Source organism: Polypterus senegalus, chromosome 6 (assembly GCF_016835505.1).
Source record: "Polypterus senegalus isolate Bchr_013 chromosome 6, ASM1683550v1, whole genome shotgun sequence".
Lineage (NCBI taxonomy): Eukaryota > Metazoa > Chordata > Cladistia > Polypteriformes > Polypteridae > Polypterus > Polypterus senegalus.
Genome location: NC_053159.1, coordinates 94,610,559 through 94,637,345, shown reverse-complemented (window position 1 = coordinate 94,637,345; position 26,787 = coordinate 94,610,559). Strand labels below are relative to the sequence as shown.

Below are 26,787 nucleotides of genomic sequence, written 5' to 3'. Positions count from 1 at the left end.
TTCGGCAGCTACCCAAGGATGACATTACCATGAGGCACTGTTTTAGAGGAAGACATAACATCGGAAGACTAAATGCGTTTTAAAAGATATATAATTGAATAATAATTGGATCAGCAGATGTAATTCCACTTTCCAGCTAAAGTGATATACAGTGCATAAGGTAGCTTGATCACCCATCTTTGCAAATCAATTAAGTATTCACTTAATATTTGTAAACACATTTATTGAAATTGTGGAGAAGCAAATAGTCCATTACATTAAGGGATCAGAGGCTGTGACTGCCATTCAGATAACTAGGGGCTGATCTGGTTTCTCCTTCAATTTTTCAAAAGAAAGTCAATGCCCTGGAAGCATGTACTCAATACTAATAACTATTAGCACCACCTATAGTGAGAAAGTCAGTGTGCAATACAACTACAATACAAAAATGATGATTTTTATATTATATTTTATCCATGACCACAAAGTCATGGCTAAACTCATGTCTGCCTTGCTTTTGCTGTTAACTGTATTTTTAACGCCATGAGGACAGCAGCTTGTCTTTGCCACACATATCTCTCCCTTTACATTTCATATGCTTTCTCTTTTTCTCCCTCTCCAATTTTGTTCTCCATGCCCATGCTGAGAAACCACCATTAATGAAGGATGAAGCATTTTTAAGGAGTCATCTTAAAACTCCTTGTCTCCATGAACTGTTTCTTCCCCAGTAGCTCCTAGAGACAGCACATCCCTGACCATTGAGCCACTTAAGGGGCTACGGCCATTGTATTGGTACAATCCATAAATCAGCACATCATGGATCAACCACATCTTAGTGACCATATAAAACAGAAACAGTGGACACACCTTGGTGTTAAATTTGGAATCTCTTTTTCACAGAATACCACATAACAATGATCCATTCTTTATCCTATTATTCCAGTTCACGGTCACTATGGCTGAACCCTATCCCCTTAGCTTTAAGCACACAACAGGCTGTAACCCTGAAGAGAGTGAATCTGTAAAATGCATCAACATTTTTAAAGTAAAAATGGTTTTCTATCACTTTGTTTGCTAGATACACTATTTGGAAATAAATGTACCTTTTATGTTTTTTGTAGAATTTATTTGAAAATGTAATGGAGCTGCAGGAAAGTTCAGGATTTGCTTTTGCACGGTTTGGATTTGCCATTGCAAGTGTGGGAGATATTGATGGCAACAAGTTCAATGATATTGCAATTGGAGCCCCCCTTGAATCCTCAAACGCTGGATGTGTTTACATTTATAATGGATATGAACATGGACTTAGGCAGCATTATTCTCAGGTTGGTATATGTCGGTTGTTTTCTTCTAACATGTATCCATCTTAATATAAACATTTTCATCAACTTTTCCTATAACATTAACAGCATTAAAAGGTCCTCGATGTTTCCACTCTTCAGTGACTTCTAGTCCATATATGAATAAAAGATAGAACACTCCTTGAGACATCCAGACTTTTCCCTATGCATTTAGTTTGAATGTCACAAGAAGGTGGAGAGCTCTGTGACAATGTCAAAAAGAACATTTTTAAGTGAACTCCAGTATTAACTGGAAGCCAGGGTAGATATTTAAGAATAAAAAATATTACTGGGCGAACTGAGCCATTGTGAAGTTAGCCTTTTTCATTAAAAACCATCAGGACATCATTAATTATTTACAGAATTACGATAATGCCCACTGACATAACTTGTTTTTTAATTTAAAAACAAATAATTTTACTTTATTCAAAGTGTATCATTTGTAATAATTGGTAAATACAGCGGAACATCACTCGCCTTTCACTATAGGAGCGTGATATCCTCTTTCGAATTATCTTAGTATTTTTGCATTGGAGGCACATATACAATTACTGTACAAACTTCAGCTCATTCCTGGTTGTTTTCCTTGTTACATTTTATTCCAGTTATATTTTCTTCTAAACTACATGGGCATTAATATGCAGACACCCCTCCAAATTATTCATTTCAGATGATTCAGTTGTACCCATTGTTAGTCGGTGCAGAAAGTCTAGGACATAGCCATACAATCTTCATTGACAAACACTGGCAATGGAATGAGTCGTACTGAAGAGCTCAGTGATTTTAAACATGATACTATCACAGGATGGTACCTTTGAAACAAGTCAAAATGTGAAATTTCTTCTCTATTAGATCTGAAGGGCCAACTGTAGTGCTGTTATTGAATAGTGGAAGCGTCTAGGACTGACAACAGCTGAAACACACAGAGCAATGCCACCTAGTACTCACTCACCAATTCAAACCACAACAACAGAACAAGAATTGTTCATCAGGAGCTTCACTTAATGTGTTTCTGAGGCCGCGCAGTTTCACACAAGCTTAAAATCACTATGCACAATGTGAAACGTCAACTGGATTTGTGTAAGACATGGCCATAGTTGGATTTAGGAGTATTGCAAATGTGGTCTCTGAAGTGATCAATGACACTTCACTATCTGTGAGTCTGATGGACAAATCTGGGTTTGGTAAATTGGGGAACACCTCCTTTTGGACTGTACAGTATCTGCTGTAAACTTTGGTGGAGGAAGGATAATGGCCTGGGGCTATTTATCTGGGTTTGGGTTAAACCCCTTGGTTCCTATGACATGTTCTGTTAACGCTTCAACAGACAAAGACATTTCAGACAATTGTAAGCTTCCATCTTTGTCGAGACAGTTTGGAAAAGGGCTGTTTCTGTTCCAGCATGACTATGCACAAAACCTGGTCTGTAAAGATGTGGTTAGATTAGTTTTATGTGAAGGAACTCAAGTGGCCTGCAGAGAACCCCTATTTAACACCTTTGGAATGAATTGGAATGCCAACTGTGAGTCAGGCCTTCTCATCCAACATCAGTACCTAACCTCACAAATATTTTTTTGGCTGAATGGGCACAAATTTGCACACACTCCACAATCTTGTGAAAAGGATTCATAGGACAATGGAGTCTATTATAGATGCAAAAGGGGACCATCTACGTATTAATGGCCATGATATTGGAATGTCCTACAAGCTCTTATGGGTATGATGGTTCTTATCTTGTTATTTGGAATTGTAATTTGTTTGCCCTTTAAAACACATATGGTCAGCTGCAGTATACATGAGATAGTACTGCACTCGCTGTGCATCAACAACAGATTATGCAGTACAGTATTAATAGCAGATGACCTTCAATTCTAAATGCTGTGGTTGCGAACAAAAGAACAAGATTAATTCACAGCAAGTCTTGTTATTGTTTCTTGTTTCTGCTTAGTTTGCTCTGCTGGCCATCTGAGTGCCTCTCAAATTAAATGGACAGAGCACACGGAACAAGTACATCTCATGTAAAAATAATTGCAATCATGTGAAGCATGATTGTCTCTCTGCAACTCATCAATGGATGATGAGCTATCATCAGGGAGACCTGTGTGCATGTCCTTAAGTCTTAGACGATATTATTTAACTGTAGAGGATTTTAGGATGTTAATTTCACCCATAGCAAAATAATACACACATCCCCCCCACCACCTTAACACAAGACTGATTGGTCAGAATGACCTCAGATTTCATCTACTGTCACTAACTTGACCTGCAGATTATGCCCTAGAAATTTCACTCTTACCTAAAACTAGCTGTGTTCTAGCTACAGCTATGTACTTTCTAACTTCTTTCCCTTTATCAATAGCAACAGCGTTTTTCTGTTTCAACAGTATGTTGTGGTCTTCCATGAAATACACGTTCATGATTACTCATACACTATATCGCTGCCCCTTGATCTAATGTACAAAGGACCACTGGCTTAAGTTTCTGAGGTAGACAACTCCTCAGCTTGTTTCCTTTTTATACAGTATGTGATTTTCATAGAATGTAAATACATGCGTGTGACATCCTGGAACCTGTGGGGGTCTTAATTTGGTAATGCTATAACTCATATTATCACTTACATAGATATTACAGAATAGTTAAAACTTTTCATTTATTATGCACCCAGCATTTCTCAATAACTGAATTAATCGAACAGACCAAAGTATAAAAAATTCCTAGTCAGAGACAGGACAATATTAATAAAGAATGCCTCATCACAGTGCAAAATTCACAGTAGAGAAAAGGTACTATATAATACACATTGTGAGCGATCTCATATTAGATTTGGAGAACACTTACAAAGATTCTCCGATGCCACTCCAAAGGAATACAGCATGGAGGAAACTAGCAGAATTTTTAAATGTGCAATGTTCAAACCGGTGGCCAAACAATAACTCCATCTTTTTACTGAAGATTATAAAGGTTAAATGTATGCTGGGCCATATTTTTCTATGACTTATGTTACGCAACATAAATATTTCCATGCATTGCTTGTTGTTTTCTGTGGCATTGAGTGAAATTTATTTGATTCAGTATCTAGCTTCTTCTGTCCAAATATAAATATAAATATGGTTTCAATATGTTTAACGGAATATTTGCACTTTTTCACATCTTAACAAAGGATACGGTGGCATGAAACAAATGTCAAGGCAAATGGCAGATGCTGTAAATTGCAAATTAATAAGTGTAACATTAAAAATACCAAAAAACAGTAAAATAACAAAATGAATAAATGAACTGTGCACAAATGTAAAAAGTCACATACTGCAGGATACTGTATGTATTAAATGCATCTAGCATCTTCTGAGAACAGTACTGATGCTATAATGGCTTAAGTTGAGGTTTTCTCTATTGTTGAGAAAGTTTTACTGTTTTTAATTTCTTAACTTTTGCTTACATTCTTGTGTTTTATATGGTTTGAATAAACTCTACCTTTGTTTTAGAAAATTGAGGCAGCTAAAATTGATAGAGGACTTCAATATTTTGGACAGTCAATTGATGGAGGTACAGATCTTACAGGAGACAATCAAGATGATATCACTGTGGGAAGCCTGGGAACAGTTGTTGTATTAAGGTACAGTTTCAGTTAAAAAAATTAAAATGAACCCGTTTTTTTCCTATAAATTCATATTGCAAGACTTACTCCTATATGTTTATGTGGAACCAAACGTATTAGGAAAAATAACATTTTACGGCATATTTAAGCTATTGTCTTCTTTATAAACATAGTGGTTCTGCAACACCAGAAAAACAAATACTTAAAAATAAGGTTGAGTACAGGAAACCTGTAATATAAAAATGTCCTTATTCTTTTTAAAAGTCGGAGTTGATTAACTTTACTGTAATTTAGCCCTGTATAAATGTGGGCAAGAACATTGGAGTGGACTGATGCCCATCAAAGTTTAGTTTGTACCTAGTGTTCCTTGAATAGGCAGCTGAACTTTGTGTCAGCTAAAACTGCATTGTGTGTAGTCAATAAATGTATGGATTCATTATTTAGCATTATTGTGTATAGAATGAAAGAAAGAAAGAAAGAAAGAAAGAAAGAAAGAAAGAAAGAAAGAAAGAAAAGTTTATATTTAGCATTATTGCAGACAGATAGATAGATAGATAGATAGATAGATAGATAGATAGATAGATAGATAGATAGATAGATAGACAAACACCATGGTTTGAACACACACCTGAGTCACCAAAATGGAAGCAAATTAAAAAGAAAAAAATTCTGACTTGGCAGTTATAGTCACAATAAAGCAATATGGAGATGCATTGCTGCTGGTATAAAGGAATCCCACTTAGTATCTATAATGGATATTTTACTTTATTTTTAATAGTTTACAAGTCCAGTAGCTTCAATTCCATCACAAATTGGCAAAGAAGAACAGAAATATCTCCAAAGGCTAGATGCATTGATTTGAGTACACATCGGGTCTGTTAATTGTGTACATGGTACTTTTTTTTTAATGTGCCGCATTTTAATATAACTGGCATATGAAAAAGTTTAATTTGCTATGCAGTTTTTGATTTATTATTAGCCACTTTATCCTTGGAAAATGTAATAGCTTCTATGAGTATAAATGAAAGATATTTACGCATTCAAAATGTGTGCATTAACAACTACTAGATAATTTCCTATGTTAGACTTTACATAGATGTGCAAAAAGCATTATTAAAGATTATTCATATTATGCATTAATATTCCATTTATAATAATACATTTTACTTATATTACATACAATATACACAATGTTATCTCTAGGTGTGTGACGTTAAAATAATTGTACAGTACATTAAAATTTAACAGATAGAATTACTAAATAAGTAAAGATTATAAATCACATTAAGCACATTAAAAACAGCCAGTGATGCCATGGCTCATAAAGACTGTGGCAGTTTGTTTGATAGGCACAGAAGGCACAGACCAATGCAGCAGAGGCTCAATCATCCATTGTAGACAGCTTTATCCATGGGATAACCTCATAATAGAAGAAGCACAGTGCAGAGAGTCAGCAGAAGTAGGTAAAGTAAGTAGGTCCCAAAGATATGTGGGTGCAGTGGCAGAAAGACACTAATACAGTAAATGAGATGCAGAATCAAATATTGGATCTGCTCATTAACAGGCAATCTATGTAGAGAAGAAAGCACACTAGTTATATGGGAATACTTTCATGTATTAGTAAGTAACTCTTGGATGTACTGTAAGTTTTGGATAGTCTTTTGGGGGGAGACCAAACAGCAGAGAGCTACAGTGGTCCAAATGGAATGATATAAAAGCATTGGCCAGCTTCTCAGCATCTTGCATTGACGGGGAATGATCTAAGATTGTATATATTCCTGCGGTGAAAGAAAGAGAGGCAAAATGGTTATGGAAAGTAAAAGTGGAGTCAAACTTAAAACCTACATTTGTACCATCTTTTTTAAATTAAAGACAGCTATTGCTTTTCTTGTAGGTCACTTCCTGTCTTCAGAATAACACCAGAAAATAAATGCAACGGCATAACCATTAGTAAGGAAATGCAAAATGACAAGACACCATCTGAACTTAAAATATGCCCCTGTTTTGTCAACACAATCAACTGGAGGCTCATGGGTAAACAAATCTTAACCTACTAAGAATTACCAGTTTATATTGTTTATGCTTTTAATATAATTGTTACAGCATGGCAAACTAAGCATGCCCTGAATAACATACGAATAGGCAGCTGTGTGGAACTATGTTTAATAAACTGCTTTAGCCATTGCAAACTGAAATGGGGTACTCTGTGTTTAACGCTGATGACCATAGAGTGGGAGCTTAAAGTGCCGCAATCCACTAACATTTGATTGAATAGTAGGGGTGTTCCCCTTGGAGATTCGAGTATCACGATATTATGGCTTTCAATTGAACAGCAGGGAGGTGAAGGTAATTTTGGACATGAGTGGCAAGAGATGGTACAGTGGAGTACACCAAACACTTCTTCTTCCTCTTTATCTTTTCCCCCTTTTATGTGGGATCGATGTTCTTGATCAGCTTTTCCCACACAACTCAATCCTTCACCAAACACTGTGGGTATGCAAATGCTAAAAATTGAAAAGTGTTGGCCCAAGCCCTGGTACAAACAATACTGAGTTTAGATATTAAAACTATTGAAAAAGGCATTGGCAAATCTGCAAACTCATCTATTTTAAAACAGAAACATTTGTGTGACTTCATCTACTACAAATTCGTTAAATATTTAAATTCTGCCTTGACAGTGGTTACATCCTGTTGTATATGTTGCATATTTTCCTGTTTTTCACCTCCAATAACTTTTACTGATGGCAAACAGATCCCCAATAAAAATTCATGAAACACCAGCAAACTGAAGTAGGGTAGGAAGTTGCTGTCATGGGCTGCCTTTGCATCAGCAAGTTGGTTCTGCTTTAAAAAGTCTTTCCAGCTGTTTGAGCATAGAACAGAAAAGAACTAGTGTACAATAATTGCATTCCTCCTGATGTAGTCATATCAGATAAGTTTAATGATCTTTCTAACTTTCAAAGTAACAAATGAAAGCAAGGAAAACAAAATGTCATCTAGATATAAATGAAGTACCCTGTGCTGAATAAGCCATTATGTCCAGAGTATATTAATAGCTACTCAATGTTACTTTACACTAAGCAAACCTCAGATCTGCATTATCTGCAAAATTATGATTCACTATTTCATTGACACTATAATTTACCATTAAAGTGCCACATTCACCTGATATCCGTAATGGCCAGTGGTTGTAATAAAATTTGCCTTTCAATTCTGCTGTTCCCTAAGATTTGTCATAACTGAATAGCTTTGCAAGTGCCTTTTCATGAAAATTATTACAGCCACACATGCTGAAAAAAGAAGAAATTACAAAAGGGTTTTGTTTATTTATTTGCAAATTGTTACTGTGTGTGAATATGGTGTGTGTGTGTGTGTGTGAATGAGAGGGGTCCCAGTTATGCACTAGAGCAGGGGTCCTCAATCCCAGTCCTGGAGAGCCGCAGTGGCTGCAGGTTTTTGTTCTGACCTGGTTGCTTAATTAGAAAGCAATTCTTGCCAATAAAGCACTAACAAGCTATGAAATTAAATTAACTCTGCTATGTCAGGTCATTCTCATATCCTAGATTTTCTTTCCCTTTCTATCATGCAAATGATTTGAAGGCTAAAATGGACGAGTAATTCTCAGTCCTTCACTTTTTTCTCTTCATTTTTCTTCCAAGTATTTAATTAAACCCAATAGTGCAGATAAATACACACAGGTGTAAATGTAAATAAGCTAAATGGAGAAATGCTGCTCTCTCTTGTCATTTGCATGTTATAGATAATAAGGAGCAATTAAAATAGCTGTTTAAAGACAAAATTAAGCAATAAGGGCTCAAAATCACTAAAGTGAAGCAGAAGTGTTACTTTAGCAATAAGTGCTTTTTATTAAGCAACTGGGTTGGAGCAAAAACCTGCAGCCACTGCGGCTCTCCAGGACCGTGATTGAGGACCCCTGCACTAGAGTCCTGTAGAGATCTGTTTTCAGTCCTTGGCCCAGTTCTGGTGGGTTCCTCCACAACCCTGGAATGTATTTAGAAAGTTCTAGAATGTATCTATTGAACGCAGGGCCGTTTGAAGGAATTTGGGGGCCCCAAGCAAAATGGACATGGAGGCCCCCCGCACACACGCACGCACGCAAAGGAACCACAGCATAGCCATACAGTTTAAATTGCTCACACTTTATATAAATAAAAAAGGTTTACAGTGCAAATACTGCTGTTGCATATACTGTGCATAAATAAAAAAATGTTTAGAGTGCAAATACTGCTGTTGCATATAAAGTGCATAAAATTTGAACATTTTCAACAATTGAACATTTGCAAAAAACACCACTGTACAAATAAACAATCATTAATAGAAGGTAAATTGACAGTTAATTAATCTTTAGTCTTTAGCTATGCATTTACTGAATGAGCACTGTGCAGCTGTTCGTCCGACTGTACTGTATTTTATTTTATTTTTCTAAACTGTTTTAATTATTCTTATTTCTTTTTATTATTTTAATTTCTTCTATGTAAAGCACTTTGAATTGCTAGTGTGTATGAAATGTGCTATATAAATAAACTTTTTACTGTTAACAAACAGTGAAATTATAATTAAATGTTTACTAATTATTAGTAGTGCTGTGAGTCGACTACCAATGCTTAAAAACATCCCAAGCTAATGTTTGATGCACAGAATTTATTGTGTTGTTTTCCTAAATAGATTATCACAGACGTGGAATAGTTAGTATAGCATGCTATGCCACTTTCATCAAAACCTATTACAAAGCTATAGCAATGTCATGTCATTTATGTATGATACATACTGTAAACATATTTCTGCTAGCCTACCTGCTGCAAAATTGCACCATTTGTACAAGACAAGTAGAGCTATTTTATGTGTGTAATTTATCACTTACCACTGTCTTGTTTTTTCTTATCCTCCTCTTCCTTTCTCTTCTTTCTTTTTTGGCTTCCTGAAGCATAATTCCGCTTCCTGACTGCCGAGGAAGTTTTGTATTTTGCCGGCAGCAGAGATCGCGTGGTTGGCTGGCTGCTGTCAGCGAGGGGAGCCCCCTTGAGGGGGATCCCGATAACAGTGTCATTGCACTTTACTGCATTCACTATCAATGGGGCGCTCACACAGTTTGTCGCTGCATTTTATTCTTAACCAGTCGTTGTCTTGGGGCCCCAGGCCAGCTCGGGGCCCCAAGCAACTGCTTGGTTTGCCTGCCTTGTCGCGACGGGCCTGATTGAACGCAGTCCATTGAGGGCTACAGTGGCAGCCCAGTCCTCGACAGCACTTCAGTATCACACCATACGTACATTTTCTAACTTGTTTGTTTGTGCAGATGAGGACAGCATTGTCATTGATTACACTGTGGAGTTGGACACTGAAAAAGAGCAGAAGCGAGTCATAATCAGAGAGGGTAAACCACGAACCCGAACATTTACAATTACAAAAGATACTGAGTGTACAGAAGAGTTGTTTCTGCACTTTGTGGTAAGTAAATCTCTCTCTATATAAAATCCATCATTTATCTATCTATCTATCTATCTATCTATCTATCTATCTATCTATCTATCTATCTATCTGTCTGTCTGTCTGTCTGTCTGTCTGCTTTTCACAAGAGAACTACTTAACGGATTTAAATCAGGTTAATTTGCTTGAACATTCTGGTTGATTTTGCGACCTCTGTCATCGCGCTAAGTATCATAGTTCGCTTGCAGTACCGATTTATTTGCATGAATCCGAGAGAGATGCAGCAGACCGAGGGGAGAGGGGCAGGACCCTCCTCACTCACGCGCCAACTTCAGGGCGTATCTTACATCCACTTAGCTAGCGAACGAGAGAACTACTTAACGGGTTTAGATTGGGCTTTTTTCTAGAATTTGCATGAGCATTCCAGTTGATTTTGTGACTTCTCTTCTCTCGCTAAGAATCATTGTTCACAGGAGCGAAATGTTCGTGCTAATCCGAGACAAAGGTTGCGGGCCAAGGGGAGAGGGAAGCGTGACGTCAAGAATAGGGAGCCAGGCAGAGCCCTTCTCGCAGTTATGTTTCACTTCTACGTGGGCGAAGCCGCAGGGAACGGCTAGTTTCAATACAATTTTGAATCATTAAGCATAATGGGGTAACAATCCGAGTAGACTTATATGTTTTTACATTTACAAAGAAGACAAGGATTGTCAAAAGATTTGCATCTATTACAAAGGTCTGATGGAAAATATTTTGATCTGAAAATGAATGCATATTCTGTGCATTTACGTTTAAAGAACTTGCTGACTAATGAAAGTTTTTTCTACTGCTCATAAAAGAATAAATATATTTTTCCTTCAGAGCTGCCATGATGACTGCTTCTCAGATGTTATGATCAAGTTTAATTTTTCTCTTCATGACAAGGAGAATGTTTCACGTGGCATCCTTGATTCATTTACTGATCAGGAAGTTTTTTTTAAGGTAAACTAACCTTTTTAATCACCATTGCTAGTTAATTATTCAACATAGTTTGTTACAGTAAAATCTAGGTAATACTAAATAGTTTTAAACTGTTTTATGATTATGTAAAAGTGTAAGTTCAATAGGGGAAAATGTATTGATATATATCAGGGTTTTTAAAAGTATTACACATAATAGTAAAAAAATATATGCATACAGCATTTCCTTACTATGCTTTTAATGTATTTTTGCTATGTTTATCACCTAGATATTTATGAACTGGAATGCTTTTTTTTTATTAATTGGAAAGTTGGTTTCAAAGAAACAACCTTATTGTTATTCTGTTCAAATTTAGTATATAGTAAAGACAATCCATGACTAGCACAAAAATCAAATATTGAATCACGATTTTAATCCATATCAGGCAGACCATTCAGTCCCGTCATGCCTCCAGCAGGTATCTCCATCATTTCACACTGGAGCATTGGACTCTCTTAGTTGGACTACATAGTCAGTAGTACCTTTAAGAGCACCAACTTCATTGTCTGTAAATAGTAAAAATTTCATATCATGTCTACCAAAAAACTATCAAAGATGATGTGAGGAGCTCAACGATAAAGAGGACCTTGGATTAGAACCACTGCTTCTGTAGACCAAGAGGAGCCAGTGTAAGTATAATTAGGGTATCAACTGGACACCTCCCTTGGTGTCTCTCAACTGTTTTTGGAGTATCTGGACATTACTCAAGAAGTGTTGGTGGTAGTTGCTGGAAATCCAAGTTGAGACCCAGCTCAGTATGTTTTAACCCAACCCTTTCCATTAAAACTGAAATGAAAATGACGACAATAATTATGAACACTACAGGAATCAAACTGAAAATACATCACTATAAAAAAACACTGTAGTAAGAATCAGAGGTTTTATTCTCAAAGTCATTTATATTCAATTCAAGGATGCGCTAAGATCTAGAGCCTATACCAACAGCCATACAACATGCACTTCAGAAGAGGTCATCTACCTGAAGCTAAGCATGTTTGGGCCTGGCCAGTTCTTGGATGTGAGATTGTCTAGGAAAAGCTTGAGTTGATGCTGAAAGAGGTTTTGGTGAGACGAGTCAGAGGTGCTTATGCTGTGATCTGAGTGTGGATCCCAAAGCCCCAGTGCAGTGATTTGGACACATGCAAAAATGGCTCCATCCTTCGGATGAGACATAAAACCGAGGTCCAGGCTGAATTTCCCACCATGGCCTAGTTATTCTGGTCCCCCAATCATTCTAATGGATCTCCTTCTCACCATTTCACCACCTAATAGCTCATGTGTGATGAGCATACAAAAATGGCTTAGTGGTGGCTGAAGTGGTTCTTCATTCATTATGAAAAGCACTTTGAGTAGAGAGAAAAAAAGTGCTATATAAATGTAAAGAGTAATTATTATTAGGCTCAAGGCAGGAAACTGCCCCAGACATTGTGCCAGTCTAACCTACACTTAACCTGAATGTCTTTTGGGATGTGGGAGCTTCTTGAAGAAAACACACACAGATATAATGAGAAGATGTAAACTCTGGACAGTGACCAGGCACATACTGCATGTCTATGCACTGTGCAGTATATCTACTTGAAATGTTTTTCATAAAATAAATAGTGGCTCATGAAGACCACCTCTTACAAGACTTCTCCATACTGTGGAAAGATGTACTTGGGTTCTACAGGGTGGTCCAGATCTAATTATGCAGATCCAGATCGTCTGGATGACTTTGATTTATGCAGGGACGATTCCAGTTCGGTGCAAAGACGATTCTTCATGTCGTCAGTTCGCACACTTCTCGATGGTCTGGAATTTTTCGGGTGATTTTCTATGTAATAAACTTAATAAGTTATAGCGTAAAGAAAATTGCATAATTAGATCTGGACCACCCTATAATTGTTTCTGTTGATTTAGAACTAATAGCAGTGTGCAACTTGTTCTGATTTTGAATGGACATCAGTTTGATGTATTTTTCTTTTGTAGCTATCAGTTTCTGTGGTCAACCATTGCATTTCTAGTCTTCAGCTTTGCCTGATTCCTTGTACTTTTCCACAAGATCTTGGGAATCACATGTTGAAACTACTGTCTGCTGTGAAATTACTGCTTGGAAGAAACCTTGAAAAATGCAGGATGGCCACCTTGTGTCTTCTTGCTTCACTCCATATTAACGTACTGTAATATTTGACAATTTGCAGCTAAAACTTTCACATCTGACACACATGCAACTTTTATTTTGATTCTGTGTTACCCAGTTTGATTCCTTCTGGACCCATTTTGGTTTCTGAATCTTCTTGCTAGCTGTTGTCCCACTTTCGTTCAGGGTTAGCTATCGAACAAGCCAATCGCCACTTGCTCTGGTCAAGGTCATCGTCAAGGGTGATGTTGACTTGCCTCATATCCTCTCTGATTCATTCAAGCCAGTATTTTTTTGGTCTTCTTTGTGGTCACTTGCCCTGTGGGCTCAGGCGTAGAGCTGTCTTGGCCACGGAGCTGTTGTCACTTTGGATGACATGGCCATGCCATTGGTGCCGTGCATTACGCAGCTTCTCATCAATTGTTGCCACACACATGACGTCTTTGTTCATGACTTGAACATATCTGGTTAGGCTGGGTGCCCATTGTAGCATTCGCATGTCCATGATGTGCAATATTTGCTCATGCTTGGTGGAGGCTGGCCAGCATTCAGCCCCATACTTGGCTGTTGGGAGGATGACCGTGTTGTAGATCTTCCCCTTGAGATAGTTTGGGATCTTGTGGTCACAGAGGACACCAGTGACCTGGAGCCACTTCAGCCACGTTGTATTGACTTGAGCTTAGGCATCTGGGAGGCTGTCACCATCTGTACAAATGAACGATCCTAGGTATTTAAATTCAGTGACCTGCTTGAGCTCTTGCCCATCGACTTGGATGGTTCTGTTGGTGTGTGTGCCACACTCCATATATTCCATTTTCTTGATATTCAATCAGATGCCATATACTTCAAGTCGTGTTTTCCATTGCTGTGTAAGATCTTCTTAGGTCTGCCGGGGTTCTTCTGTAAGCACAAAATCTTCTGCATAAAGGACTATCCACGGATGCGGCATCAGGAGAGCTATGGTGGTCATGCCCATGCACAGGTTGAAAAGCATGGGTGAAAGTGCCGCTCCCTGGTAGACTTCCACATTCTTGGTTAAGAGCAGAGAGATGCTGGTGGCTTCTGCATAAAGCAGTTGTATCCACTTGACATAAGTTTCTGGTACATCATGAATTCAGAGGGCTTGCCATATGAGGTCATGGGGTACTTTGTCGAAAATCTTCTCCAGGTCTATGAAGGCCATGTGGAACTGCGTATTCTTTTTCCGGTGTCTTTCCATCAGCAGCCAGAGGGGAGCATGTATGCCTTCCATCAAGAATCCACACTGATTGGTTGAGATTGCCACAATGTTCCATAATCGTCTATCCAGCACAAGTTCAAAATTCTGTGATGTCACCTTTGCCTTTCCATATTGGAATTGTACTGCTGGTGGACCAGACTCGGGGGTCTTGCTTTCGGCAATGTTGTGGTTGAAGAGTGTTGCCAGCAGATTGGCACCACTACTGATGAGTAACTTTCAGACCTCTGCTAGTATATCATCTGGTCCCATGGCATTCCTGTTCTTTGTCTTCCTGACTGCCTGTTCAACTTCCTTGGTGGTTATCTGGGAAACTGGGCCTTCAATCGGGTCAGCTTCCAGGATGGGCGGGTGCAGGAACCCTTCATTGGAGATCCTTGAGAAATGGGTGTTCCAGTGCTGTAAGATATCAGTTGGGTCCCATAAAATTTTCTGGAATTCCACCTTAATATTCTTAACTTGTCTGATATCGTGAATTAATCAGTGATGCGCGTTGGCAAGGTAGAATAATTTGTTGGAACTTTTGGGCTTGTCATGCCTTTGCCTTGGCCACAGCCCATTTAGCTGCTGATTTGATCATCTTATATCATTGTTGATCATCGTTGGACTGCGATTTGTGCCATTTCTTGAGCACCATTTTCTTCTCTTTGATCAACACTTATACTTCTTCTCCCCATCACCAGGCCTGTTTTCCCCAGTGTCTGGGTAGTCTGGGTAGTTACTTCTTGGATCCGATCAACAATTTCTGACCGAAGGCCTTCTGTGAGTTGGTTGGGCTGTATCTCGAGGGTTCCAAGTGTGTTAGTGAACTGGTCTTTTGCTTCTGCTAACTTTCATCACTTGATGTGTTCAGCTCCAGTCTTTCAGATTCTTGTGGATCAATCAAGTTTAATCCTTAGGTTGAGCACAAGGAGGCGGTGCCATGGGGTGATGCTCTCCAATGGAATTACCTTTGAGTCCAACACCAGCTTGAGGTCATGCCACCGCACAATGCAATACACAATTTAAGTGGAGCGCCCACAGCTATTGTACATCACCAGGTGTGACATTTGCTTTTTGTAGAAAGTATTGGTGATGATGAGGTCATAGTAGTCTAGTATCAAGATCTGAGGTGTCAAAAAAAAATACTTTTTACCTGCACAAAGCTGATGTCTTAAACATTATACCAAATTTATAGTTTGTTAGAATAAAATCTGTGGGGGGTTTATAAACTGAGTTTTAAAGAACTCACCCTAAGTGTATGTAAACTTCTGCCTTCATCTGTGAATCAGCTTCTAGTTCTTAATAGTAAAAGTTGCTTGTATTAATAGTTATTAGTTTATAGTTCCTAGTATTAATAATGCTGCAAAGGTTTATGCAGACTAAGAGATTTATTTTTGAGTTGTTGTGTCGATAGATTCAAATTTTGCTGCAGACAGACAATGCATAGACATCACAAGGAAACTGTCAGAATTGTGACAGTTCAAGATGCCAAAAATGCTTGAATCCATTGAAAACCTAAAGTCAAAATGTGGACACTTTCAGATTATTTTCTCTGTATGCAAGAAATATAAAAATAGGATTCCTCTGTCAAAAGAAGAACATTCCTTTCACTTTCAATATAGTTCTTTCTGTTCAAATTCATTGAGGATGTTTTTCAGTTCTTGAAGTTTCAACTGTAATATATTCATCTTGCTTTGGCCTTTAAAATGTCTGGGAAGCTTTCTTTCCTCATGGCATAACCTGGAGAGCAAAACTTTAAAATAACATTAAAATAAAAGCAGTACATTAACATATCACATGTTATGTAAATAAGTATAAAGAATGAGAAATATAGCTCTTCTTTAAAAAGTGTAACTCCCTTTCTGTGTTCTGTTCAGATCAAAGAACAAAAATGCAGTTACATGTCCTTCATCACCAGAAGCTGTTGCCAGTTGTCACAGAGTCTCAGCCACTAATACTACTTGTTAATAGTGATTTTTTTAATCAAAAATAAATGTACATTTTTTTCTTTCAACAATTTTACTTAATTAATAATATTTACATTAAATGTATTCATTTTGATGTTTAATAACATAGTGTGCTAGTGTCAAATGTGTTATACATTATATAGTGTTTGGCAGGTAGAGAAAAAAATAAAGTATCCATTGAACACAGGCATGAGGAGATGGAGAGAACATTCCAGTTCTGCACAGATAGTTAGTTACCAGATTGCAATTCACATCCAGATTGCAGTGAATAGTACCAGTTAATTATTCTTTGACTTTTGTAAATTCCGGTGTAACTTGCAAGATGAAATTAAGCGTTTTATGAAGTTTACTTGTGAATCAACGAATCACTGCAAATTTTTGTCACTCTCATTTCTTACTTAAAAGTATTTAATTTGTATTTCAATGACAATAAAGATTCAAGTGTTTTCTTGATAGATTCCATTTAAAAAGGACTGTGGAGATGATCACGTTTGTACTCCTGAAATTGACTTGACACCAGGTCAGCCAAAGTAAGTAACTTAAATTTTGGTATTTAAAACATTGCAAACAAAATAGTTTAATGTATACCAAAACCTAAACAGTTGAATTATGTACTATTAAAAACAGGAGTTTTTAGACATTTAGAAAGTTAAGAAGCATTAAACTGCAGTAGGGAAAATGTGGTGCCTCTTAATACAATTATTATACCATACACTGGTGTTCTTGTTTTCTTCATAAAGTACCTTGTATGCCTTGTTGTGAAATTTGCTGTATAATTTAAAGCCTGAACAACTAACACTGCCAATGGCACATTACTGGTTAAATGGTTGTGCCTTTAATTGTCCTTAATATGATTTCTGCTAAGTATATCTCTAGATTTATCTAATATTTTTCAAAAGGAATATTATTACAAATAAACACACCTGCAAACAGCAGTGAATGGTGACCAAGGGAGAAAATTTAGGAAATTAATTTGAGTTGTATTCAAACTGTTCATTGGTTACATAAATGGAACACTACATATTAATAAAGTTTAATGCAGTTAGTTGGCATATGTACACTGCTTGCTTTCTATACATTAATGTATTGAATAACAGAGTAACATGCTTTAAACAGTGTTGATCAAATTCATTTTGAATGTTTAAAACTTTTTATTAAAGCAAGAGTGCAGATCTCATTATTGCCTTACCATAGTTATATTATTAATATTTATAGGTACATATGCATAATAAATGTATTCTTAAACCCACTTAATGTAATTCAGGTTCAGGATGGCCCAAGTCTTTCACAGCAACACAGGATTAAGGGAGGAAATCAAAATTGGACTGGTGTACAATAGCCATTTAAATTAAGCCACACATCTTTATGGGTCAGGGCAGAAAACCCAAGCAGACACAATTAGAAACATGCAAACTTTACACAAACAGCAATCCAATACAGCATTTAAACTGTGAATCTTAGAGGCAGTAGTGTTAACCACTGCACCACCGAGTCACCCCATTGAAATACTGTGGCATAGATTTCTGGTTGATTTGGCTTGTGTTGGCATCTTTACTTCCATGTTTTTGTATGCCACCACAACATAGAAATGTACAGATAAATATAAATGTGTCTACAACTAGAAACATCAAAATTTTAAAAAAATTAATGCAGAATCATCATCATCAAGTGTCTTCAATCATTATATTTGCAAAACATCTGCAAACATCACTGTAAAAAGCTTTTTACATGCAAAGAATGTTTTGCTTTGTGTTACCAATCCTAAACTTTGTTATTTTTATTTATTTTATTCACAAACTAATCTGCTTTTTTAACAGAAATATTGAAATTACAATTGGAGAAATGAAAGAGCTAACTGTAAACTTCAGTTTGATCAATAGAGGAGAAAATTCTTACATGACAACAATGAACCTATCATATCCTAACATCCTAACTTTTAAGAGCCTGTCTGAATCCCAGGTAATTTTGATATTAAGATGATTATAAGTTTTGTGCCCTTTTGTGACTGCAGTACACATTTATACTTTATGAAGAATTCCACTCCACTTTTCGGTTCATTTCATGTGTGCTTCAAACATGGAGGAAGCATATGGACAAAGTGGACTTGGAGGTTTCCAACAGGAAAACACATTTTCATCATTTTTGAAAGATGTGTGCCAGTTTATCTGTGGTAGAGATTTTCTGGGCATTGTAACTCAAGAATGAACAATCACCGATTTTTACAACACTTTGTGGGCAATACACTCACAGGTTTTTAAGGCTTAATAGGTTTTCGGTGAACTAAATTTCAAGTTTTCAAAATTAAAAGTTTTTATAACTGATACTAACAACATCTAAATCACTGCTCAGAAGTACACAACATTTGGCATATGCATGTAGAATTTTGAAAGAAAAAAATTTGTGAATTTTGAGTTCAGTGCAAAGTTCAATCTTTGAACTTTTAAAATTCAGAATTTTCAAAAGCATTTGTCACAGCAGCAAAACTAAAATGACAATAAAAATTAAATAAGTTTTATAAGTTTATTAAATTTTCTGTATGTCTATTTCCACTTTGGGGTTTGCACTTCACATCGTCAGTTTATAAGCTGTGATTGTTAGCCCCTTTACAAAGGCTGTGGAATTATACTCCTTCTCCATTAATTTGGAACATCTTAAATTAAATAAAAGGAGAATACAAAATTCCCATCCTTACTCATTCATTAATTGATTGTTCAAATTAGATTACAAAAAACTTAAAGTAAAATATTTCTTTTGTTAGTTACATAAAAATAATTTATTTTTTAAAACAGATTTGCTTTTAAAACACAAAAAATGGGAAACTAAACCATCAGTGGTATTGCGTCTTGCGTATGTTTTTGTAACATGTACTGTACTCATGGCATGCACTGGCCACATTAGATTTTTTTATACAGACATACGCCTTTCATTTCAGAATTGTTCTTCCTTCTGAAAAACTGGCATGATAACCATTTGAAACTAAAATATAATTTCTTGAGGATCAGAAAATGTATGCAATAACCAGGGGGCTCATGTATAAACGGTGCGTACGCACAGAAATGTTGCGTAAGAACTTTTCCACGTTCAAATCGCGATGTATAAAACCTACACTTGGCGTAAAGCCACGCACTTTTCCACGGTACCTCATAGCTTGTCGTACGCAAGTTCTCCGCTCGGTTTTGCAAACTGGCGGCACCCAGCGTCAAAGCAATGCTACTGTTCCTGTGTGGGTACTTATTATTTTCTTGACGCGGCTTTATAAATACACAGAAACTAACCGCATATTGTTTATTGGATTAACGCATCTGATTGTAATTAACTTGTAACAATATAATGGTCCAGGGAATAGCCATAGTATTCCAAATACCATAACTGCTTTAGCGTTGTTACTCTCACTTCTTCTTCTTCTTCTTCTTCTTCTTCTTTCAGTTCCTCCCATTAGGAGTTGTCACAGCGGATCATCTTTTTCCATATTACTCTCACTGCACGACTCGGAGTATTGATATCACTGTATCTGAGTGTGAATCACAGCAGCAGCTGATCGGAAAGAGAATTATCGGTATACAGCTTTAAGGACACGCTGTCTCAGCCACTGCAAAATGTTTTAAAGCCCTTCCTGTACAGACCTCGCGGTTCAGAAACAGTTTAATCCCAAGAACTTTAAACGCACTCAATCAATTGCTCCTTGTAGAACGGTTTGTACTTATAAGTACAATTACCTCACTGTAAACTTGCACTACAGTTATAATATCGCACAACCTGGGCCACTTTATAAAGCGCGTATTTACATATGATGACAATATCATTTTTAAGGTGAAATGCAGCAAAATATGTTTGTTAAATTATACACATAAAACTTTAACTTCATTTAAATAATCTATATTCTTCACTGGGAGTGTCGTGAAGGATAGAATAATTAAACATGTACTACGAAGATATTTCAATGTTCTTTAAACGTTTTGAAGAATCGGCGCTAAGCTTACAGATGGCTTAACGTCTATTACAGAGCTGATTGTATGGCGATCGGTTACTTGTGGAAAGAAAAGCAAGGACTCTTGGGGCGGCCACGCCAATATATATTGAATATAAAACAGAAAGAGAAAATAACACAGCTAAAAACGCAGCGACAAATTTCGACAAAAGATAAATGCTTGTCATGAGCACGAGGCTCATGAAACACATGTTTAATAATGTGCTTCAGCTCCTATCATCATGAAAATTACATCACGTATACATCTCAGTATTTTAGTTATTCAGAGAACTGTAATATCACAAATGTAATGGACTCTGTGTCCAGTTGGAGGAAGAGAGCCAGTTTAAGAAGCAAGTAGTGATTCACACACATAGATCACATACGAGTAGAAGATCAAATACAAAACAAAGCATTTAACGTGCTATACTTTAATTACGATGTGATTTGAGAAACTGGTTGATTAAATGATTTTAAGATTAAGTTTATAATGTTCTACTAAATGACAAAATAAACTACGTGATTAAAGTGGAAATGTCGAGATTGAAGTTGACATTTCGTGCTTTTTCCCCACTGTGTGCCTTTTTTCTCTGTACCCTAATAAGCTTTCATATGACACTCAGACAGTGGGCTTACAACTCTTCTTTTCACAGCGACTTTGATATGTGACTTCTTTTTTATTTCCGGCACTGTGCGATTTTGTGAATGTGAGCTTTCAAGTTTCTCCAACACGCTATGTCACTCGATCAACATCCTTTTGTTGATTATACTACGGTTTATTTGAACAAATAGTATGTTTTTCCTTTGCCTCCACTTGGTATTCGCTGAAATTCTTAAATTTTCCCCGTGCTTTTCCCATTGTCTTTTCACAGAAGGCTGCGCTTAAGGGCGATTTATATTGATTTGCATATTCAAATAGGCGTAATTCTGGGAGGATTTGGGGCGTTACATAATGTGCGTGCTCGAGCGTTAGTTTTCACGCTGATCGGGATTTATGTAGCGGAAGAACGTGGAAGTTGGAGTACGCACAGATTCCTGCATCTGGATTTTTCTGTGCGTAAGCACATTTCGGCTTTTGTGCTTACGCCATGTTATAGTGCGAGTTCTACGCACGGCGTTATACATGAGGCCCCAGGAGTTTAAACGTTTTTATAAGTCAGTAATGGAGAAGTGACCTGTTCTTCTGTTAAATGTCTACAGTGCCTGCTTGTATGCTCTACAACCAACTGCTGTGACACTTACATACACATCTTGTACAGTATGAGCAAAACGTCACTGGGCTCCCATTTGAAATAGTCTATTGGTTAGTTATAGTGAGGACACAATATTTATGGTTCCAGCAACTGTTTAAAGAAGCCCATTTGGGCAAGCAGACAAGCATCTACTGATCGGTAGAATGGATTCTATTTTTAAGAACCACATTGGACCATATGAAATACATTTTTGCAGAAACTCTTTGGAATTTTTTCTTGTGCAATCAGAAATATTCAGTGCTTCGACCTGAACATATGTAACTGTATGATTTTGTTTGACTTCCTCTGTTTTCTAAACTTTCACAGCAAATCACATTTACCACTAAAAATGTTCAAACCTCAACATTTTCTCAAAGCATGCATCCAAATCAGTACAAGTGCTTGTCTTAGCATTGTGAAGTCAACTCTGCCACACGCCAGATTTTTACTTTTTCTTTCCAAGTGTCGTTTGAGCATTTTGTTTGTTTGTTTACATAAAAGACTAATCTAGACATGGGGAGATGCAATCCACTAGCAGCATATGTCAGTTTAATGTGGATGTGGAGTCAGCCGTTAGCCAAGAATGAAAGGTGTCATTGGCAAGAAAAGAAAAACAAGTACAAACGACTAGGCAAGACCAAGACGTCGCATGCTAAGAATTACCAGCATGCAAGACTCAAAGCACAGAGTGAATGATTTAGAATGAAAGGTTTGCTTAAATTCTCAGCTTATGAATAATTGGGGGCATCTGGTCAAGAGCTGAAGAATCATTGGTTAGTAGTAAGAGTATCTTTAAGAGGAAGCAAAGTACATCACAAAGGGTGACGTAAAGCAGACGGGCAGTGCTACATCACAGATACTGTAGACACTGTACATCTGGAGGGTTTGGGACCACTTTACAGTTGCCATTTATTTATATATATATATATATATATACCAAACTTCTAATTTCTATATTGTTCCCAAAACACAGAAATTGGGAAATAACACACCGCTTAATTAGCCCAGGATTCCAATTAAAAACAGAAGCTGGTTCGAACAAAAACCTGCAGCCACAGTGTGCCCCCTGGACCAATGTTGGGAAACACAGATCTACAGATTGTTAAGGAGTAACATTTGATGTTTTGAGAGAGAAATTATAAGTACTGTACATGTGTTTTAGAGGGTAGCTGCTGATTGCCAGAGATATCACAGTCATATGTTTTTCTCCCCACACGGAGGATGCTCTGCTGTCAGAGCTAATCACGATCAGATACAGTGCCAACGTCTATTGATTTTTGAAGTTTGTCCTGTTTCATTACTGTGTGGACACAGCCATTAATGTGATCCTTGTCTGTGTTTATTATTAACTCATTAAAACTGTTCAGATGAAATGAAAGCCCTCAGTAGGCAGATTAAAGAGACTAAATACAGTCCTATTACTTGTGCCTAAAATCTATCTAAAATACTATCCTGCCATTGATTTATGCCCCATCATAGTCGTGGTCTTGCTTTGTGCCTCTTGCTGCTTGGCTCCAGTTTCCAGTAGCCTTAATCAGGAGGAAGCAAATCTGAAAATTGCTACCTGGAGAAATAATTTGAGGACCAGTGTATATCACCAGAAGAAGGAAGTGTTATAAAAATATTAAGTAACATCTGTACTCCTAATCATATCCTCATTCTACCTTTTATATACAGTAGTATGTTAAGTTTCAAGAACATCCTTCCATTTATCTTTTTTTCTTTAGGAAGTAAAAGAATTTATTTGTGATAGTCCAGAGATTCATCCACTCCAAACAGAAACTTCAAGGTTATGTTTAAAAATTGGATATCCTGTTTACAAGACAGACTCCAAAGTAAGTTGAAGACAAAATGTATTGCTTTTAATTATGTCACCTCATTTTCTATGGGTGTATGCACTGGATAAAAGCAATAATCCATAAAAAGAAGTATTGTGATTCATGATTGCTATAAGAAAATAATGCTATCAGAAAAGGTTACATGGTCCAAAGCATTATATTTGAAATCAGTTACAAAAGCATAAACTTTATCATTCTTGACATATGGGCCTATTGTAACCCTAGGCTGTGTCACTGCTGTAAACTGTTTTTATATTAGTTTCTAATAAAAATATGTTGTCGTAGTTTATCCAATAATTATTTCAATATTTCCTAGTTAAGCTCTTTTTTCAGTTTATAATAAACAGCCTTATGTTACTTTATATAGAAATGCATGAAAATTAATATACAATGGATTTGGAATGCCTTAATTTGGGGTTGGATTCATAAATATGTTAAGCAAAGTCTATGAATGACATTACATGTATATTTATTTTTTAATATGTGTTTAAGCTATTTGGCAAGTCTTTCATCTCATTGAATTTATTTTTCTGAAATTAAACAGATATATTTCCAAATCACCTGGCAAGTAACAAATACAAAGTCAAATGAAAATGGCGCTTTGATGAATGTCAGTGTTGGCTGGTAAGTAGCTGTAGTATTTTATTCATTTAGGTGTTCTCCTTTCTAGTACAGGATAGACTACTTTCACGTTTGCTTCCAACATATTGCATTACAGATACAGATAACTATATTTCATATAACTCTTCCATCACATCAGAAAAAAGATGACACCATACAGGCCATATGGATGATGGATACAATCCACCTTTATTTTAATTTAGTACTAGGGCGCTTCGCCCCCTGCTCGCTTCGCTCATCAACCCCTGTTTTTGTTTTTCTGGATACACACTTTTAAGATTTTTTTTTCTTTGAATTGTTGCTATTTCATTAGTTTCACTTTTATTTCAGAACTTCAGTAAAACAATATTTTGAATCTTTCAAGTCCCAACGTTCTGAAACTTTTAAATGAGCTCTGTGACTTTGTATCATAATTCAGGAAAGCTTTCTCTGTTTGGAATTTCAGTACAGACAAAATGATCTACATCATGAGCAGTTAATAATTTTTTTTTGCAAAGTAACCAATAAATGCATGTGAGGTAAACTCCGTTTTTGAAATTCTCTTGACTTAAACTTCAAAGCCTTACAATATTTACATACTTCTGACATATTACCTATGCCATAATATATTCAATCTCTATTAGCCTTTCAAGTAATAATTTCTCTTTCTTTACGTTAATGCGATGTTTATTTTCTTTGTTTTGACACCGTCATTTTTTTTCTGCTTTCATATTCTGTATCTTGCTCTGCATGTGCTTTGTGTCTACATTTCTTTTGAGTCTTTTGAATTCCAGTTTTCATTATCTCTAACCTGTTCTGCGTGTGTTTGGCCACCTTGTTTTTTAACTTTTTTATGACGTTGTACTTTGTTTTCAACTCTGTCTTTTATTTCTGACCTCGCTTTATCCTGCATTTTTTTCAATGAAACCTGGTCTGTGGTGATTATTTTCCCTTTCTCAAGTAATAATTTGCATTTTTTGTGCTCCTGCGATCTTTACTTTTTTTTTTTATACTTTCTAATTTTCCTACTTTCATATTCTTTAACTTTCTCCACATATGTATTGCGCCAATTTTTTTTTTTATGAGCCTTTCAAACTCCACTGCTTTCATAATCTCTAACCTGCTCTGCATGTGTATAGCACCAACGTCCGGATTGGACATGCTTTTTTTTTAATTCCACTTGTTCCGGGCTGATAATTACTTTCCTTATTTTCTGAATTTGCACCTAGATTATTCTTTTTCTTTTTTGTCTCTCTAACACTTTTGAGTATGTTTTCTCCATGCTGCTTTCTTCTTCGCTTAGTCATCTACGTTTCATTTATAACGTATTGTCCTTATATGCTTTATATGCGCTGAGAGCCCTGGATCTGTGTGTGCTCAAAGCCAAAACACAATTGAGTGTGTTGCTGCCCATGCTATTATTTATTTGTAAGTAGGGCGTGTCTTGCAAGAATCACATGTTGTACATCATTGCAAAATGGTCCTGGGTCAATCTCTTGGCACAAAGTCTCATGTTTAAGGTCCCCACGAGACGCTCCATGGCCAATCTCTCTAGTCTCGTGGGTCTTTTAAATGTCTTCCGTGATCTTAACGTGAAGATCACGTCTTGTTGATCTACTGTTTCCCTCCAGAAGGTTTTTTTTATAATAGAGAGATCTGTTGTGGTAATCATTGAGATGGCTGATAATAATGATCATCCTTTGTTTTCAGCTAACAAACATTTGGTGAGAATGGCAGGTTGTTGAAAATTATGTGTGCAGTGATTACAGTTTTAGAATCTAAAGTTTAAAGCCATAGTAAAAGATTAAAATAAAGTATTTTGTCAGGTACTGTATGCACTGTAAAATTTACACAATAATTTACCTTTGTCCTGGCTGTTGAGATGACCACTATTGTCTCATCTTAGTTGAGCAAAAATGCACCCAATGATCTGCTGACCCTATGACTTCCTTATACATGACACTCTTTATTTTTTGTGCTACCATTTGTTCATAACTTACATGTATTCCCAGAATTATCTTAATACTGTGTAAGGGCCAGAAGAACTGGAGGAGCCCACAGAAAACAGTTGAAGCACCCATTAGCAATAGCACCCTCTCTCGTTCTGGCATGGTATAGGTTATCTTTATTGAGTGAGGAAGGTGATCCTCAGGTGCACATGCATGACAACTGATATAAAAAAATAAAATAATCAACTCTAAAAGGTACAGTTTTCAAAACATTTCCAAAAGACGATGTACAATATCAGAACAATTGAGAAGTGTACCTTCTTTTTAATGCACAGGACCTGGAGGTCCAGGAGACTGCAATTCAACTCTTGTTGTCTTATGGTAGAACAGATGTGTTCAATTTTCTGCCTTGGCTTCCTCAGAACAACCTCACTCTGTTTGTACTTTGGGACCAGTTGCTATACCCAGAGACAAAAGTGGATTGCACACACAATTACAGAAATACAAGAATCTTAATTAAAAAAGAGAACTTTATCATGAA

At 36.6% G+C, this 26,787-nt stretch overlaps 1 protein-coding gene across 1 annotated transcript in view; it reads left to right on the top strand.

Annotated features, from left to right (window-relative positions):
- Positions 1–26,787, top strand: part of itgae.2 (integrin, alpha E, tandem duplicate 2) — a 119,578-nt gene that overhangs the window by 72,361 nt on the left and 20,430 nt on the right. Inside the window, exons 16-24 of the mRNA XM_039756549.1 lie at positions 1,101–1,304; positions 4,802–4,932; positions 6,809–6,948; positions 10,229–10,380; positions 11,218–11,337; positions 17,117–17,190; positions 18,478–18,619; positions 23,587–23,694; positions 24,242–24,321. Coding sequence (XP_039612483.1) covers positions 1,101–1,304; positions 4,802–4,932; positions 6,809–6,948; positions 10,229–10,380; positions 11,218–11,337; positions 17,117–17,190; positions 18,478–18,619; positions 23,587–23,694; positions 24,242–24,321 — 1,151 coding nt within the window. The remainder of the gene's footprint in view (positions 1–1,100; positions 1,305–4,801; positions 4,933–6,808; positions 6,949–10,228; positions 10,381–11,217; positions 11,338–17,116; positions 17,191–18,477; positions 18,620–23,586; positions 23,695–24,241; positions 24,322–26,787) is intronic.